General features: G+C 39.9%; 1 protein-coding gene across 1 annotated transcript in view; it reads right to left on the bottom strand.

Annotated features, from left to right (window-relative positions):
• Positions 1-17,621, bottom strand: part of obscna (obscurin, cytoskeletal calmodulin and titin-interacting RhoGEF a) — a 66,490-nt gene that overhangs the window by 37,073 nt on the left and 11,796 nt on the right. Inside the window, exons 6-26 of the mRNA XM_051668855.1 lie at positions 14,259-14,528; positions 13,890-14,156; positions 13,434-13,697; positions 12,854-13,120; positions 12,502-12,771; positions 12,141-12,407; positions 11,660-11,926; positions 11,093-11,365; positions 10,425-10,688; positions 9,948-10,214; positions 9,561-9,827; positions 8,539-8,805; positions 8,160-8,426; positions 7,798-8,064; positions 7,401-7,667; positions 6,509-6,775; positions 6,105-6,371; positions 5,747-6,013; positions 5,344-5,610; positions 4,880-5,146; positions 4,532-4,798 (exon numbers count right to left, since the gene is read on the bottom strand). Of these exons, the coding sequence (XP_051524815.1) occupies positions 4,532-4,798; positions 4,880-5,146; positions 5,344-5,610; positions 5,747-6,013; positions 6,105-6,371; positions 6,509-6,775; positions 7,401-7,667; positions 7,798-8,064; positions 8,160-8,426; positions 8,539-8,805; positions 9,561-9,827; positions 9,948-10,214; positions 10,425-10,688; positions 11,093-11,365; positions 11,660-11,926; positions 12,141-12,407; positions 12,502-12,771; positions 12,854-13,120; positions 13,434-13,697; positions 13,890-14,156; positions 14,259-14,528 (5,613 nt within the window). The remainder of the gene's footprint in view (positions 1-4,531; positions 4,799-4,879; positions 5,147-5,343; positions 5,611-5,746; positions 6,014-6,104; positions 6,372-6,508; positions 6,776-7,400; positions 7,668-7,797; positions 8,065-8,159; positions 8,427-8,538; positions 8,806-9,560; positions 9,828-9,947; positions 10,215-10,424; positions 10,689-11,092; positions 11,366-11,659; positions 11,927-12,140; positions 12,408-12,501; positions 12,772-12,853; positions 13,121-13,433; positions 13,698-13,889; positions 14,157-14,258; positions 14,529-17,621) is intronic.

Raw genomic sequence — 17,621 nt, 5'->3', positions numbered from 1 at the left:
ACATCGGTCATGCATCTCCTAGAATGGGGGGTGCATGTTTCTGAACAAGTTTGTTGTAAAAGGAATGATTTGACAGTCGAGTAGTGTTTGATCCTCAATCGTTTAGTGTGTTATGCCCAGTTTCATATCAAAATCAAATCAAATCCCTTTATTGTCATTTAACCATATATACAAGTGCAACAGTGGGTGAAAGTTATGGGTGCAGTTCCAAGCAACATAGCAGTATGACAATGTAGGATATTAGATGCAGAAGAGCGAACAATTGCTGCAATATGACTTGAATCTAGAAAACCCAACCTTTTAATCCTGGAATTCCTCAAGGTCATAAATTAAAAGATTCAACTCACTAGGCACCAAGAAGCCTAGCTGAAGCTCACATTTGGCCAATAAAATGAACAAAAGAGGCCATTGGTCAGAGGCCCCTCAAACCATGGGATGGTGACATGGAGCAGACTCAGCATGACCTTCTGAACTTCCTAACAGAGCTAAAGCAGGCTTTCTTTGAAAGGTTTCCTTGTTAAAGCCCCTCATGTTTGCACGATCCTAATATGAAGACATCTCATCTTAATCCATGAACATTACACACAAAGTCACTGTACTTCGCTGAGTTAACCCTCTAAAATGTACAGAATGCATTTGTACCCAAAATGTACACAATACCTAGCCTTGCTAGATAATTCTGAAAATTACTTTGACCTGTGATTGTTTTTATAACTGAAAAATTAATGATTATAGCCTGATGTACCTTTTAAAATATGTGTAGTGATTTGTAATCACTTATAACTGACAATTCAGTGATTATAATCTTTAATCTTGTGTAATTCATGTCATTTTTACTAAGAATGGTAACTATTCAGGATAAAACACCTCATGTTTACTATCGTTTAAATCCTTTCTGCATTTCAGGAATGTTTATGTTAATTAATTTTGAGTTGTATCCAAGATATAAAAGCTCATGATTAAAACATGCACTATTATGAGCAGGAAGTTTGTAAGAATCCTCCACACAAAGGATTGTAAATCAGCTTTGAAAAGGACAGACCAGTTGACCATGTGACTCTGAAAAGCCACTTCTGATTGGCTCAGGACACCTTTGGGGTGCGGCTAATTTCAGCTCAAAAGTTTCCTACCAAGGAAGAACTCTCTCAGTCTCCTCTCTTCTTCGGCTCTCTTGCTCTTCACATTTCTCTGCAGCTCCTCCGCGCTCTTGCCCTCATGGCTTGCAGCCTCCGTGCCATGTAGAGTCCAAGGAAACTCAGGACACAAAGTCCTGAGGAAGCCTCTCACTCTCTGCTCTACGGTTCACACACCCAACTGGAGTCGTGAGTCCTCCTTGCGGAAGGCCTCGCTTCAAAGCCCACCTCATCATCCATCGAGACAACAACTATCAACAATCATAACAGAGTCCAAGACATCAATGGAACGAACTTTCTACAAAGAGCCAAAGAACCAAGCCATAGCAAGAAATGCAACGCAAGAAAATGCAACGACACGCAAGGACATCACCAGACTTTTGCTCAAAGTGCTGTTGTATTAGTTAAATACTTTGGGTAATCCGATTGCAAATCGATTTAGACTCAAAGAAGGATAAATGGTTCTTAAGGCATGGTCTACAGACTCCATAAAGTTCATTTTCTCTGTATTGATCATTTATTTCACATTCTGTCACTTTACTCACCAACCTGTTTCATGTTGTATGTGTTAGATTAGTGTATGTTTAGAAGTTTGTCTGTATTCAAAGATAATTTGACTGTGGTATATTTTGATAAATAATCTCATCCCTGTTTTTAAAAGATTTCACTTCAAAGCTATACCTAAATATGTGTGATTATTATTTTCAATAAGCCATGAGAATAATATTACTCCAATAAGTGAATTAATTATAATTCCCTTATTAAAGCTAATTCCTTACAATTGAAATTGTGAGCGGATACAACAAGACGTTGTATTACGATTTTAATGATGGAGAATTTTATTCAGACAAATAATCTAGTTATTTGTCATTTATCTTGCTTATAATGGTTGTCGAACGTGACTAATTCCATTATAAATTTCCTTACATAATAATGTAGAATAAGGACTGTTTAATTGAATTCCTAGCTCACTTACTGTTCCTACAACAATTACAATAAACATCTGATTTACACATTACACAGTTTACACTTACTGTTAAACTGTATTATACACCTAATAAAATACAATATACAGTATAGACAAAATAAGAAGAATGTATACAATAAAAATAATATACAATATACAGTATACACAAAATAAGAAGACTGTATACAATAAAAATACACTGTACCCCCCCCCCACTACAGGATCGAACTCTCAACTCCTATTGGATGAGGCACACAACTGAATGCCCCTTAACCATGACGTCATCAGGAGTAGAAATACCTCTGAGATGCTTCCGGGATTTGCTTCCAACAACTTTGCGTGTGTAGATGCTGCTCATCGCTGCTCTCAGGTGTAGCCTCGTGGCACAAGGAAGTAATGTACGACTTGAAAACTGTGGCCATACAATCTCCATCTCGCTGGACGAGTTGAGATTACTCTGTGTTCCACCGAACACTCTAACGGATCCAAAGGGATCACCGAGCAATCCGCATCTTCATCCGTTTGCCTGCAGAAGTGAAGAGAAAAAAAGATTTCTCTTCCCTCTTCAAGTCGATGTTGCTGATTTCTCCGCCAGCCTGCCGAGAATCAGCAGCCGTACCACCTGCCGACAGAACGAGGAAACGGCCTCCCGTCATCACCCGAGCCTCGAGGAACCGAGTTGGAGTTAAAGGACGGATGAACACACATTCGTCTGCGTCCTCATACGATTCAAGTAAGAGGTTTACGTCTGGGCGGAGATAGAATATTATAGTGTGTTATTCTTGTGTATCAAGGTTATTGCTTGTACAGTTTACGGACCCACGCAACCCCTCACAAACATTCTCGCACACACTTTTGGCTAGTAGATAACTTTGTGATAAGCTCAGCTTTGTCCCTAAGTTATCGTACAAGCGGGGACACGCGGTAAACTGGCAGACGCCATTTACCGGCTTCTCTCCACCCACATTCGCGGCCATATTCTCTGGCCGGAAATCTCGCGTGACGTACTCTCCACGAGAGTCACGTCTGCCATTTTGTGCACGTCCCTCCTTACACACACACACACACAAACACACACACCCATTCTCTCTCACACACACACCTTCCTCTCATGTGTTATAGGATTATTTTGGTTAATATATCTAGTCATATCACTGTTTAGTTTGTAGTTGTAAGTCGGAAGTTTATTGACTGCATTGTATTGATTATTAATTGATATTACTGCATAAATAAACTTTGTTATATTTCAAAAGAACTGTTTTGGTTTGTTTTGCATACACCTGTGTCAAATGCTGACAGGGTATGTCAGTGCTCGGATTCAAGCCTTCATTGTTTCTTTTCGAGGGTCGATTATTCTTCGGATGTCGATTTTCCTAAGAGGACAATCTAATATTGAGACTGTTATACTATCTGGTTATTATTCCCTGATTCCTGGGTGGTGCCCCGGTGATATTAATCCTTATTAATATTCTATTGATTTTGAGAATTGATAATTATCTTTGATGATTGTTGAATTTGAAGGATCAATAAGCTAGTGTTAATTTTAATCAATGTTACATCGATGTTAATAATTGGTGATTATCTTTGATAATTGTTGATTTAAAGGATTAAAAAAGCTAACATTGATTCTCATCAGTGTTCTATTGATTTTAATAATTAATAATTATCTTTGATAATTATTAATTATTGCTTATAACCAAACCCGCTCCTGAACGTAGCGCACTACATTTACTGGTGCCCCATATGAGGTTTTTAATGAGTTAGATTCTATTATTTAATTTGAATATTAATTAATAACTAAATAAATAATTATTAATTATTTCTGATAGTAACACTGATCTAAACAACCAGTAGAACCTACAGGAGCTATGTGTTGCCACACAGTCATGTGTGTACAGGGAATACAGGAGTGGGCTGAGGACACAGCCCTGTGGGGCTCCAGTATTGAGGGTCAGTGATGAGGAGATGTTGCTGCCCATTCTAACTCTTGGTGTCTGCTTGACAGGAAGTCCAGGATCCAGCTGCACAGCAAGCTGTTTAAGCCCAGAGCCCGGAGTTTCACATCAAGCTTGGAGGGCACTATTGTATTGAATGCTGAGCTGTAATCTACAAACAGCATTCTCACATATGTGTTCCTTTTTTTTTTTTTGCAGCCAATTGTGTGATACTAAGTATATGTATAATCTGTTCAGATTTTAAAAGTCGTGTTGTGTAATCCAGCCTTAATGTTGTCAAGGTATTGGGTATAAACATGGACATGTGTCTTTAGACATTATTAGTGTGCAAGGACAAAACCATTCTAGGTACCATTCCTTTTGTTTCAAATCTCATTTGGCTATAGACTCAATCATCATTATTCTAAAAAAATATGGACAACCTTGAAGAAACTGTATATCCATTGAGAAAGTCACTGAAGCTGCATTGGACCTACCCCTAACATTCACTTCAGCTGTGGTCTTCTGGTCTCCAACAATACAGCTGTATTCCCCAACATCCTTAGGAAGGATGTTCTTAATGTGTAACACGGCAACCAATCCCTCCTGCTTGATCTGATATTTAGTCCCATTGCTAAGCTCCTCATCCCCTCTCCACCACATTACTGGTACCCCAGCTTTGGACAGCTCACAGTGCAGAATAACTAAACCTCCCTCTGGGGCCTCTTGGTTCTTCAGGTTTTGTTTGAATGTTACTGGCATGGCTGAGAAAGCACAGTGGCATGTTAGCTCATGTGAGCTCAAGTGACAATAAAACTGGATTTTCTGAAAGACTTAATCCATACCAAACACTTTGATTGTGGCTTCGGTCTTTAGATCCCCACATATACAATTGTAGACCCCACTGTCTTCGGGCATGGCTTTCATGATGATCAGCTCTTTTGTAGCACCATGCTCCCTGATTTGATATTTGTACCCAGACCTTAGGAGCTCCTCTCCCTTTTTCCATTCAACAGGACATCCAGATTTTGAAAGTTCACAGTGCAAGATGAGTGTGTTTTCCTCTTCAACTTCCTGATTTTTCAACTTAACTTTGAAGGTTATAGGTGGAACTGGGAGTAGCAACCAAAATGTAGAGATATGTCTCATTATTTCACAACAAAATATTGCAGACCCTCACAGCACAGCGAAGCAGAAGACTAAAGCACAAGAAGCAATACAACTTCATAGCAGCAAGCAAAGAAAGACCAAAGTGTTGCCTGCTAAAGCAGTGAGCCAAGCCGCCTTTGAAAAGTTCCACATGCCTTACCCTTAACAGTTAGCTCAGCAGTTGACTCAGAATCCTTGGTTTTACATGAATAGTTTCCAGCATCATTTGCTTCCACATTGTGTATGACAAGTTTGGTCAACCTTCCCTCTTGCTTCATTTCATACTTGTCACTGGTCTTGAGAATGACTCTTCCTTTTCTCCAGTCGACATGAGCACTGGGTTTAGAGAGCTCACAGCTAAACACAGCTTGACCACCTTCTTTTGTTACTTCATTTTGTAGTTCTTGTTTAAAAGTGACAGGTAGAGCTATGAAAACCATAAAAATGATCCATGAGGGAAAGCTAGAATCACAGCTATGTCATTAATAATCAAATCAGCTAATCATACAACTTAAAACAAGATTAATTATTTATTGACTTGTCTTTGCAGTAGTAGCGCGTACCCTTGACTTTGACCTCTGTTGTAGTTTTTTCTTTCCCTATAGAGCAGCTGTATGAGCCAACATCCTCAGAGTTTACATTCTTGATGAGTAGTTCAGCAATCCTTCCCTCAGTCCTCATCAGGTATTTCTCACCCAGTCTCAGCATCTCTTCACCCCTCCACCATTTCACTGTGGCACCCGGTTTGGAAAGTTCACAACGCAAAGCAACAGTGTTGCCCTCCACCACTTCTTTTTTTCTCAAGTTTTGTTTGAATGTGATTGGAAGAGCTAAGAAATGGTAAGTATATTTGCGTCACCTAAACAGATTATTTGATCTAAAAATGTTGCAACCATTTTATCGTTTAGTTGAGTTTCATACCATTGATTTTAACCATAGCTTTGGATGACTGATTGGGGCATACACAGAAGTAGACTCCACTGTCTTCAGGTACTGCTTTCCTGATAACAAGCTCCACTTTACCTGCTATCTTTCTCATCTGGTACTTATCTCCAGGCTTAAGAAGTTCCTCTCCCTTCAACCATTCCACATCAGCACTGGCCTTTGAGAGTTCACAGCGCAAGGTGACATTGTTCCCTTCTTCACTCTCTTGATTCACAAGTTCTTGTTTGAAAGTGATGGGGAGATCTACACAAAGCAGTAGAATAATAAAGATGTAGAATCTACTCTCTTGCTCTATCTTTCCTTTCTTTTTTCTAAATAAAATTGGGTAAATCTCAGTTGCAGTGAAATGAACATGAAAACTTTCTGGAAGTCATTCCTACCATTAACTTTAATGGTGGCTTCTGTCTTCTGATCTCCACATACACAGCGATAAACTCCACTGTCTTCTGGTTGTGCTTTCCTTATTAACAATTCTACTGTTGCTTCTTTGTGCCTCAACTGATATTTTTCTCCAGTTTTGAGCATTTCTTCTCCTTTCCACCACTCTACTCGCACTCCAGCCTTAGAAAGTTCACAATGCAAAGTGACACTGTCTCCCTCCTTAGTTTCCTGGTTCTTCAGAGTTTGTTTAAAGGTAGCAGGGAGTCCTTCAGGATGTCATGGAGAATTGAGTAAGCATTTATTTCTGTAGTGAAGATTGTTTTGGCATGTAGCCTCAGCTAAAGTGTCATGGTTGCTTCTATCCATCCCCAAAGAGATGATTTAAGATTCAAATGAGGAACAGTGTAAAAACTTACAAGTCAACACCCTTAAGTTTGAGGCAAGTCTTATTTAAAAGGATAGAAAACTCCTCGTAGATATACTTTTTAATAATTGATCCATTGATGGATTTAAAACCAACACACTATAAATCTCGATATCTAGCCCTCACTGTAATGAGTTGGGTCAACAAGAAACACATCAAGGGAGTTCTGAAATCAAGACTAGAATATTAGAGGGTATGATTTAAAACTAAAGTCACGTTATGAAAATCCATCAGTGAGTTCTATGAGAGATTAATTAAACTTCTGCAGTGGGTTTGTGTACATGACAGCATGCCATTGTAGCTGTGAAGGAAGTGGACATTTAATGTGAAATGGAAGAATAGGATCTCTCAATTCTAGGCAAATTTCACATGGTCATGACTATGAAATGCATATTAAATTCGTAAATGTCATAATATTCAATAGTTCTCTAATTCTCTTTGCTTTAGAGTAGTTGATCCGATCTTACCTTGAACCATCAATTCAGCTGTTGATTGTTCATCTTTGGTTTTGCAGGTATAATTTCCTGCATCACCATCTACAAGGTGATTTATCACCAGTTTGGTCAGTCGTCCCTCCAGCTTCATTTGATATTTGTCTCCAGCTGTCAGAATGACTCTACCTTTTCTCCACTCAACTGGAGCACCAGGCTTGGAAAGCTCACAGATAAATATTGCACTCTCACCCTCTACAGACACCTGGTTCTGAAGCTCTCGTTTAAAAGTAATTGGAAGAGCTGGGAAACCATTGTCAGGTCTTTTAATATCCAGCATTACCTCACAGGTGGATGTTTGGTTTACAGAAATCATTTGATATACAGTAGGTATGGTGGTTTAGCCATTTTTTTATTTAAATGCTGGGCTTACCTTTGACTTTCACTTCTGCTGTGGTCTTCTGGTCTCCGGTCACACAGCTGTATATTCCAGCATCTTCAAGGAAAACATTGGTTATTTCCAACTCAGCAGTCTTTCTATCCAGCCTCATCTGGTACCGTGTCCCAGATATGATCTGTTTATCTCCTCTCTGCCATTCCACAGGCACTCCAGCTTTAGAGAGCTCGCATCGTAGAATTAGAGATTCCCCTTCCAAAGCTTCTTGGTTCTTAAGGTTTTGCTTAAAAGTGGCAGGAGCACCTGGGCAAACATCATACATTATGAAACACAAAATTAACTGAACAAGGAATTTTAGAATACTGTAATTACTCAATGCTCGAATGTGTCACCCTTACCAACAATTTTAATTGTAGCTTTTGTCTTTTGGTCTCCACAGACACATCTGTAAACTCCACTGTCTTCAGGCATGGCCTCACATATAATAAGCTCAACTGATGTGTCTCTTTCTCTTATCTGATACTTCTCTCCAGGCTGAAGAAGATCATTTCCATTCCACCATTCTACTGGGACACCCGCTTTAGAAAGCTCACATTGCAATGTTATTGTCTTACCTTCCTCAGCTACCAGGTTTTTCAGCTTCTTTTTGAAAGTGACAAGTTGGGCTACAAAACAAAACATTTAAAGGAACACATTTACAGTTCATCCTCAAGTATTTTTTTAAGAAAATAATAATACTGATTAAAGTGATTTGACTAGTGAATTTAACTAGCTTACTGCTAACGGTAACGTTGGCTGATGTCTCAACAGTTCCACTTGTACAGCTGTAGACTCCACTATCCTCTTGCGTCAAATGAAAAATTTTCAGCTCTAGTACAGAGCCTCTTTGCCTGATCTTGTACTTCTCTCCGGACTTGAGCAAGTTATTCCCCTTTCTCCATTCAACAGGGGTGTCTGGTTTTGATATCTCACAATACAAGATTGTATTGTTTCCCTCCTCAACCATTTGATTTCTTAACTTCTGTTTGAATGTGATCGGTTGAGCTGAGGAAATATAAATAATATATTAGCTCTATTTTCAGAACTTCTTAAAGGGATAGTTCACCCAAAATGAACATTCTCTCATCATTTACTCACCCTTATGCCATTCCAGATGTGTATGACTTTCTTTCTTCTGCAGAACGCAAACAAAGATTTTTATAAGAATATCAGCTCTGTAGGTCCTTACAATGCAAGTGAATGGTGAAGCTCCAAAAATCACATAAAGGCCAAATAAAAGTAATCCATAAGACTCCAGTGGTTTCATCCATATCTTTAGAAACAATATGATAAGTGTGGTTGAGAAGCAGATCAATATTAAAGTACTTTTTTACCATATGCTCCACTTTCACTTTCAAAATGTGAAAGAATCTGAAAGTAAAAGTGCAAATTTATAGTAAAAAAGGACTTAAATATTGATCTGTTTCTCACCCACACTTATCATATTGCTTCTGGAGATATGAATTTATCAACTGGAGTCATATGGATTACTTTTATGTGGCCTTAATTTGATTTTTGGAGCTTCAAAGGTCTGGCCACCATTCACTTGCATTGTATGGACCTACAGAACTGAAATATTCTTCTAAAAATCTTTGTTTGTGTTCTGCAGAAGAAAGAAAGTCACACACATCTGGGATGGCATGAGAGTAAATGATGAGAGAATTTTCATGAGCTATCCCTTTAATTCAGATCATTGAAAAGCTTTTGTACCACAATAACATTTTTGTAAATTCTTGTAACATGTTAGCCTTTTGTCTTACCTCGTATTTTGATGATGGCTTTAGTTGTTTGGTCCTGACACACACAGCTGTATGTTCCACTATCCTCAGGCACTGGATTTCTGATTATTAGCTCCAGTATAGTAACTATATGTCTCATTTGATATTTCTCACCAGGCCAGAGAATATCTTCCCCTTTCAACCAATCCACTGGGGTTCCAGCTTTAGAAAGCTCACAGCGTAATGTCACAATTTTACCCTCCTCTGTCTCTTGGTTCTTGAGCTCTTTAATAAATGAAATAGGAACTGCTGGAAAAGAGGGAATGGTAAATGTTTGTAGGCTACAATATGTAACTAAAGAGAAATTATTTTCTAGAAAGCTGCTTATCAAAAATTAAAGCTATTGTTTAAAAATATGTATGTTATTACCATTGACTGTTACATCTGCCATAGTTCTTTGATCTCTGCAAATGCATGTGTAATTCCCTGAGTCTTCCGGCTTCAAATTGTGTATCGTAAGAGAGATGCATGATTTCCTCTGCTTCATGTTATACTTCCCACCAGATTTTAGTGTCTCAGCTCCTTTGCGCCATATAAACTGGACACCGGGTATAGAGTATTCACATGTCAATGTCACACTCTCTCCTTCTTTGACCTCCTGATTTTGAAGAAGTTTTGTAAACTCAGCAGGGACAGCTAATGTGAAACAAATATTAAACAAACATTTAAAGGACCTAATTTCAGAAAAATGTCACAATCTTATACATTTCTTACATATATATGTCACTTTTTATTTTTTAAATGATAAAAATATATACAAGTTAATATATGGCCACATATCAAATGTCTTTATGGGTAATTATCATATGGTGGATTATTTTGAAAGACTGGTTGAAATAGTTGTACCTTTAACAGTCACAGTGGCTTTAGTTCTGACAGATCCTACATCACACTCGTACACTCCTGCATCACTCTCTTTCACATCACAGATGACCAACTTGGCCTCATTTCCAGATCGACTGACTGCATATTTTGAGGAACTCCAGACTAGACAGCCATCCTTGTACCAGACAATATGGCACGGCTTTGAGGACTTGCATAACAGCACCAAACTTCCTTCTTCGATTGCCTCTGTGTCCTCCAGCGCTTTAATTATTGTGGGGCGTCTCTCTGCAATTGAAACAAGTTGAATTACAAAGGTGAACATAAATCAGTCTACATTTAAGCTGTACAGTGTATACTTATTCATTTAAATCTACATATATGTTTTTTTATGATTCACATTTTTGTATTTTCCAATGGTCAATACAAAGCAAAGTTTTTTTATTTTTTATTTTTTTTACTTGTCCAGCTAATATGCATTCGATTAAACTGACAGACACTGTCTCGCTCGAAAAGATGATTTGCTCTTTTAATTGTAAGGCAGGACTTCCATTCCTACAGCTGCCATATTCAACATTATGATTTCTGACATTCGTATGTATACGCATGTCTCTGACATAAAGTCTGTTTAAGACACTATTAGCTTATTTGCCATATGTATCTTGTAAATGTCAATGATTTATGATAATTACCTCTAACTAATAGTGATGCATATGATCTTTTGTCTCCAGCCACAAAAGAGATGGTGCCAGTGTCTCTGCGCGCAAGCTGCTTGAAGGTAAGAGTATGGTAGCCAGCAGGCATCATCTTGATTTCACTGAGATCATTAGTGTAGAGCAAGGTCTCATCCAGGTACCATTTAACATCAGTGTAGTCACTTGGGGAAATCCGACATTTAAAGACAACGGTATCTCCTTCAAGACACTCTTTATCTTCGAGCTCATCCAAAATGATAACTTTTTGTCCTGAGGACCAGATTAGTATGAAACATGTAACAAATGCATAAAAACTGGTTTGTGATCATGTCCTTAAATTCATAATGTTACTATAAATGACGTCCGAACACATTTTTTCTTAAAGTTTTACAAGTATTTACAACAACCTGAGAAATCTGAGAAATATAACTTTTACTCTACTTTTTGAACACAGCACTAAAAATCATGCTAAATACAGTATATAAAATATATGCATTTTAAGACTATTATTGTAGCAAACGATATAAAGGCAATTCACTATTCAAATATCCAATATGGCTTTACCTTGAACTGTGAGTAATGCCCTGCTCTGCATTGTCCCAACATCACAGGTGTAGATGGCACTGTCACTCTTATCTAAATTGAAGATTGTGAGAGAAAGAACAACATCTTTCTTCTTCATCAGGTACTTCTGACCCAAGCTGAGCACCATCAGGCCTTTTAACCAGGTCACGGTGGTGGCAGGCCTCCTGGTTTCACACTCCAGGATCACCATGCCCTTTTCCTCTGCATGCAAATCTTTCAGTTCCTTTGCAAATGTATGTTGTATGTCTAAATGGACAAAGAATACAAAGCAACAATATTGAAAACTATTCTTGAGAGACAGTAGACTGAACTGAATGAGTAATTTATCAGTTTTCTTACTGATCACTGCAAGAGCAGTTACATGTATCATTGGGAAAAATTTATGAAGTGTAAAAATTACTTTGCTCCAGTATATCCAGGAAATACATGTAAAAGTTAATAAGGTAAGGAATTCTTTTACCTCTGACATCTAATCTCGCCCTTGTAGCAATCCCATCAGCCTCACAACAGTACTCTCCTGAGTCCATTATGGCAGCATTATGGATGATAAGCTTCACAAGATAATCCTTTTGGGTAATTTCGTATTTTGGGCTGACTCTAATTAATCTGCCATTTTTCAACCACTTAACTGTTGCGTCAGGTTTGGTGATCTCACAGCTAAGCTCTGCATCTTCGCCAGGTGTTGCTTTAACATTTAGCATATCCCGAAACACTCTCACAGGCTTCTCTGAGAACAGCCGAGACATAGAAGGAGTGATGTTGAAATTACAAACATGATGTAAACTGTGTAATTAGTAATATTAAAAAAAGGAGGGCCTCACCTTTGACAAACAGCATAGTCCTGCAACTGAGATCTTTGACGGTAAAGACCACTTCCCCAGCATCAGATATCATCACTTCCTGAATGTTCATCATATATTTCCTCCCTTTGTTAGCAACTATGATCCGTCCATTGCTGACAATCAGTTGTCCATTCAAGATCCACAATGCTTCATCAATGATATCATGGGACAGAACACACTCAAAACTGCAGTTTTCCCCCTCCAATACATTTGTTGTCCTTATGCGTTTGACAATGGTAATACGCAGGTCTGGAAAATATCCATTAGTTTAAATCAAATTTTATTATGAATTTTTTGTCAATTATTTAATTTAGAAGTATATAAAACATACCACGAACTATGACTTTCGCTTTGGTTTGACTGGAGCCTATATCACATGTGTACTCCCCACCATCGTCCTTTTTAAGTTTGCGAACAATAAGAGTCAAAGACTTCCCCACTTGGAGAATCTCATACTTCTCATTGGCTGTTAGAATTGCACCATCTTTCCTCCAGACAGGTGTTATCAATTTCTTGGAAACCTCACACTGCAGACGAATTTCACCAAGCTCCTCACCTGCTACATCCTCCAATGATCTGATGAACACTGCTGGCCTCTCTAAGAGACAAACAGATCATAAATAGTAGTTAGACTTTAGCTTCGCTGTACACCCAAAGCCTTTAGCTTTAGGCCAAGTCCACACTAATCCATTTTCGTTTAAAAACTTCCAGATTTCTAATGTTGTTGTTTACAAAGTATGCAAATCTAGAGAGCTTTTTCGAAATGTTCACATTTTTAGGGGATTCCAGTGTGGTTGAGAGGTCAATCACAAAATCAATGCATTTCCAAACGAAAATGTATTAGTGTGGAAGTTTCTTTGGTTTATTTCAAATCATATTCATTGCCCAATGGTAACCATTGACAAACTCACCTTTGACTCGTAGGAACACAGACTCGCAGATATCAAAGGTTTTGAACGTTACACGGCTCTCTTGAGGGGTAAGTCGTTTTAGGATCAGACTGTACACCTTTCCAAAATTCTGGATTTTGTTTATGTGATTGGTGTGCATCACTCTGTCATTGAGAAGCCATTGGACACTAGGAGACTCATAATTCAGTTCACAACTAAATACTGCCGTTCCATCCTCCTCGACCTCTACTTGATCCAAGTGTCTTATGATTTTCAACCTTTTCACTGCATGAAAAATAAGGATATCTATTGTTTGTCTCTGTGTTCTAAGAATTCTTCAGAAAGCTGAAAGTTATTCTTGCCATGCAACATCAATTTAATTCAAGACTATACTTGGAATTTAAAACTGATGGTCTTCATAGCTGAAAAGCAGGAAGAAGGAAGGAAATCAGTCATACAGAAGAAAACTAACTATACCTTCCACATTTACTCTTCCTCTTGTCTCTGAACCACCAGCCAGACAGCGATACTCTCCTGAATCTATTGCCTTCACACCCTGGATGGTCATCTCAACTCGGTTCTTCTCCCGCTTCATTGTATGTTTATTGGAGGCAAACAAGGGGGTTCTACCCTTGAACCAGCGCACCACTCTGGGGGATGGACAGAAATCGCAACTGAGAGTAACTGAGCCATTCTCTTTCACCTCCACGTCTGAAATGGGCCGTGTGACAATCAAGGGGCGCTCTATTTGGAAGGTATAAACAAGAATTCAGGTAATATGTGATTTGCAAGCCATTATATTACAGGTCAATTCATGACACCAAGGCAGAATATTTATGTAATTACCTGTAACTGTGAGCTGAGCCTCTGATTTGCTCTTCCCTGAGGTGAACTGCACAATGCCACACATACTACAGTCAGTTTGAGTGAAAATAAGTCTATTTGAGGTTCCTTGCCTCTCAATCCTGATTTCTGAACAGGGACTTAGTAGCCTTCCATTCAGGGTCCATTTTGGTGCCCTCTCCAATTTAATGCTGGTTTCCACTTTAAAACGTGCCTCTTTAGGCTCCATGACCTCTACAGAACTCAGTCCTTTCAAAATGCTGATGGCTTGCTCTGTAAAATTACAAAATATATCCAGTACATGAATGAAAGCGTTTACATTCCAAATAAATACCCTGTTGAAAAGACCAGCATTGCTTGTCACCAGCATACAGTACGTTGTTTTGGGGGCTGGTCACTGGTTTTGGGATGCTAGTGTGATGGTTTCCCCACCAGGCTTCTAAACTATCTTCACCAGCAAGATTTCCATGGTCATCCAGATTCATCACAAAGACTGAGACTGTTTACCCTCATTTTTTCTGTTGAGCAGTATTGCTATGCTGGTTCACCAGGTAGACTAAAACCAAGCTGGCCTTTTACGCAGGGTAGGCAAACAGGCTAAATTATGTTCAGAGAGTCTATTTGCACCCCGGTAAATAGCATCTGCCACACAGTAGAGCTATTTGCACCCCAATAGTCTGGTGAAACCACAGGAATATACAACAAACTAGACAGCAGGTGTCACTGCAGTGGCATGGGGTGTAAAAATGGTTTGAATATGTGTAATGTTGTCCTAGCAACCCCAGTTCGAGTCCATCTTTTGTCCCACTCTTTTTCCCATCCAATTTCCTGTTTCCACTCTTAATATTTCCTTTAATACTTAATAATAGATAAAAATGAATATAAATGATGATTTCATCAGTGATTTGGTCACAGTGAATGTCAGGGAGTGCAGAAAAGGGTTTGATCTGGAAGCGGGGTCTGTCGATTGCACTTGTTCCCGCATCTTGGCATCGCTTTTGTGTATATTGCATCTCTGAATTACTATATTGTAGTAACCATGTTTTTAGTCAGAAACCATTTTACATGGATTTTGTAACGAGTCAGAGGCAGACACCGAGTGAAGATCCATGTGCAAATTTTAATGCAATTGTAGTTAAACAGGCAGAGGTCAAATCCAGGTAAGCAATCCAAACAAAGAAACAAATCAAAGACAGTAAACAAAGGGGTAGGCAATAATCAACACAGGCAGGCAGTAGATAAAGATAATGTTCAGAAATGTAAGACAACAGGTGAATTGGCAAGACTTCGCAATGAAGTGAAGTTTGAGCAGGGATTATATACACAGTGAGTTGATGAATGAATGGCAATCAGGTGCGAGTCAATGGCAGGAAGGGGGTTCTGGGAAATGTAGTCTGGTTATGGGTTAATACTCAGGGGAAGGAGATCTTGTGTGAACAGATGTGACATTACTTCCCCTTTGAGGACCCCCTTTAGAGCATCCGGGGGTCTGCCCCGGGGCCTGGGGGCAGGGCGGTCAGGATGGGCTAGGTGAAATTCTGAGCTGAGGGAGGGGTCCAGAAAGTCTTCCAATGAGACCGAAGACTGTTCCTCAGGTCCATAGCCCTCCTACTTAGCGACCTACTTCTTGGTTGATGCGTTCAGTCTGGCCATTCGACTGAGGATGATAACCGGAATCAGGCTGACATTGACATTCAGAAGTTTGCAGAATTCTCTCCTGATCCGTGAGGTGAATTGAGGTCCTCTGTCCAAGACAATGACATCTGGCAAACCGTAGAGCTCATATACTTGGAAGATTGTCTCAGCCATCTCTGGAGAAGGCGGTTTCTTAAGCGTGATGAGACAGCAGGCTTTGGAGAACCTATCACCACCACCATGATAGTGGTGTTACCCTGAGACACAGGTAAGTCAGTGAGGAAATCTACGGCAATGTGAGACCAGGGACGTTGTGGGATGGGTAAGGGGTGGAGGAGACCTGCTGGAAGAAGTCTGGAGGATTTAGCTTGGGCACAGATAGAGTACCCCTTTACATGCTGGGCAACATCTCAGGATAGGGAAGGCCACCAGAACTTATTCTGAACTAGATGTGTGGTGCGGTTCTCACCTCGGTGACCAGAGCTCAAGAAGGTATGGACCCATTGCATGATTTGAGAGAGCTTGGTAGGAACGTAGACACAGTCTCTGGGGTAATTGGGTGGGGGTTGTTCCGTCAACGTGGCATGTTCGATGTTCTTCATGATGTCCCACTGGACAGGAGCAGCAATAACTGATTTGTGCAGGATGGTCAGAGGGGATTCAGGAGAATAAATCCAAGAGAAGGCATCAGCTTTAGTGTTCGTTGACCCAGGACGATAAGTCACCGAGAAGTTGAATCTGGTGAAGAATGGAGCCCAACGGGCTTGTCTAGGGTTGAGTCATTTGGCAGAGCGTAAATACTCCAGATTGCGATGATCAGTGAGGATGGTGAACGGGTGTTGGGAACCCTCTAACCAATGGCGCCATTCCTCAAGCACATCCTTCATGGCCAGAAGCTCATGGTTCCCCACATCATAGTTCTGTTCTGCTGAGTTGAGTTTGCGAGAGAAGGAAGCACAGGGATACATCTTGGCTGGGTTACCGTGTCGTTGGGAGAGAATCTCTCCAATCCCAATGTTAGAGGCGTCCACCTCCACTATGAAAGGCTTGGAAGGATCAGGATGATGGAGTACAGGTGCAATGGTGAATCTTGCTTTAAGATCCTGGAAGGCCCTAGTGGCTGGAGAAGTCCACTGAAGAGTTTTAGGTTTTCCTTTGAGGAGAGAGGGGCTGCTATGGTGCTGAAGTTGCGAATGAATCACCTTTAGAAGTTAACAAAGCCCAGGGAACGTTGGACTTCTTTGGTTGAACCCGGTCGAGGCCAGTTCTTGATGGCATCAACTTTGAGACTGTCCATGTGGGCCCACTCGGGGCTGATCACGTAACCCAGGAAAGATGTGGAGGAGATATGGAACTCGCACTTCTCAGCTTTTACGAAGAGGTGATTATCTTGGAGGCTTTGGAGAACTTGGTGTACGTGCCGAACGTGAGCTTCAAGGGAAGGGGAGAAAACCAAGATTTCGGCGATGTAAACTACAACGCTTCGGTGCAGAAGGTCCCGAAAGATCTCCTTCATGAAGGATTGGAAGATGGAAGGCGAGTTGGCAAGGCCATAAGGCATGACCCGGTATGTGTAGTGCCCCGAATGAGTGATGAAGGCAGTCTTCCACTCGTCCCACACCTTGATGCAAATGAGGTTGTAAGCATGACACAAATCAAGTTTGGTAAAGACCTTGGCATCCCGTAGTTGTTCGAGTGCCGTAGGCACTAGCGGAATAGAGAAACTTGATG

This window comes from Myxocyprinus asiaticus, chromosome 33 (assembly GCF_019703515.2).
Source record: "Myxocyprinus asiaticus isolate MX2 ecotype Aquarium Trade chromosome 33, UBuf_Myxa_2, whole genome shotgun sequence".
Taxonomy (NCBI): domain Eukaryota; kingdom Metazoa; phylum Chordata; class Actinopteri; order Cypriniformes; family Catostomidae; genus Myxocyprinus; species Myxocyprinus asiaticus.
This window is presented reverse-complemented; position numbering and strand designations above follow the sequence as displayed.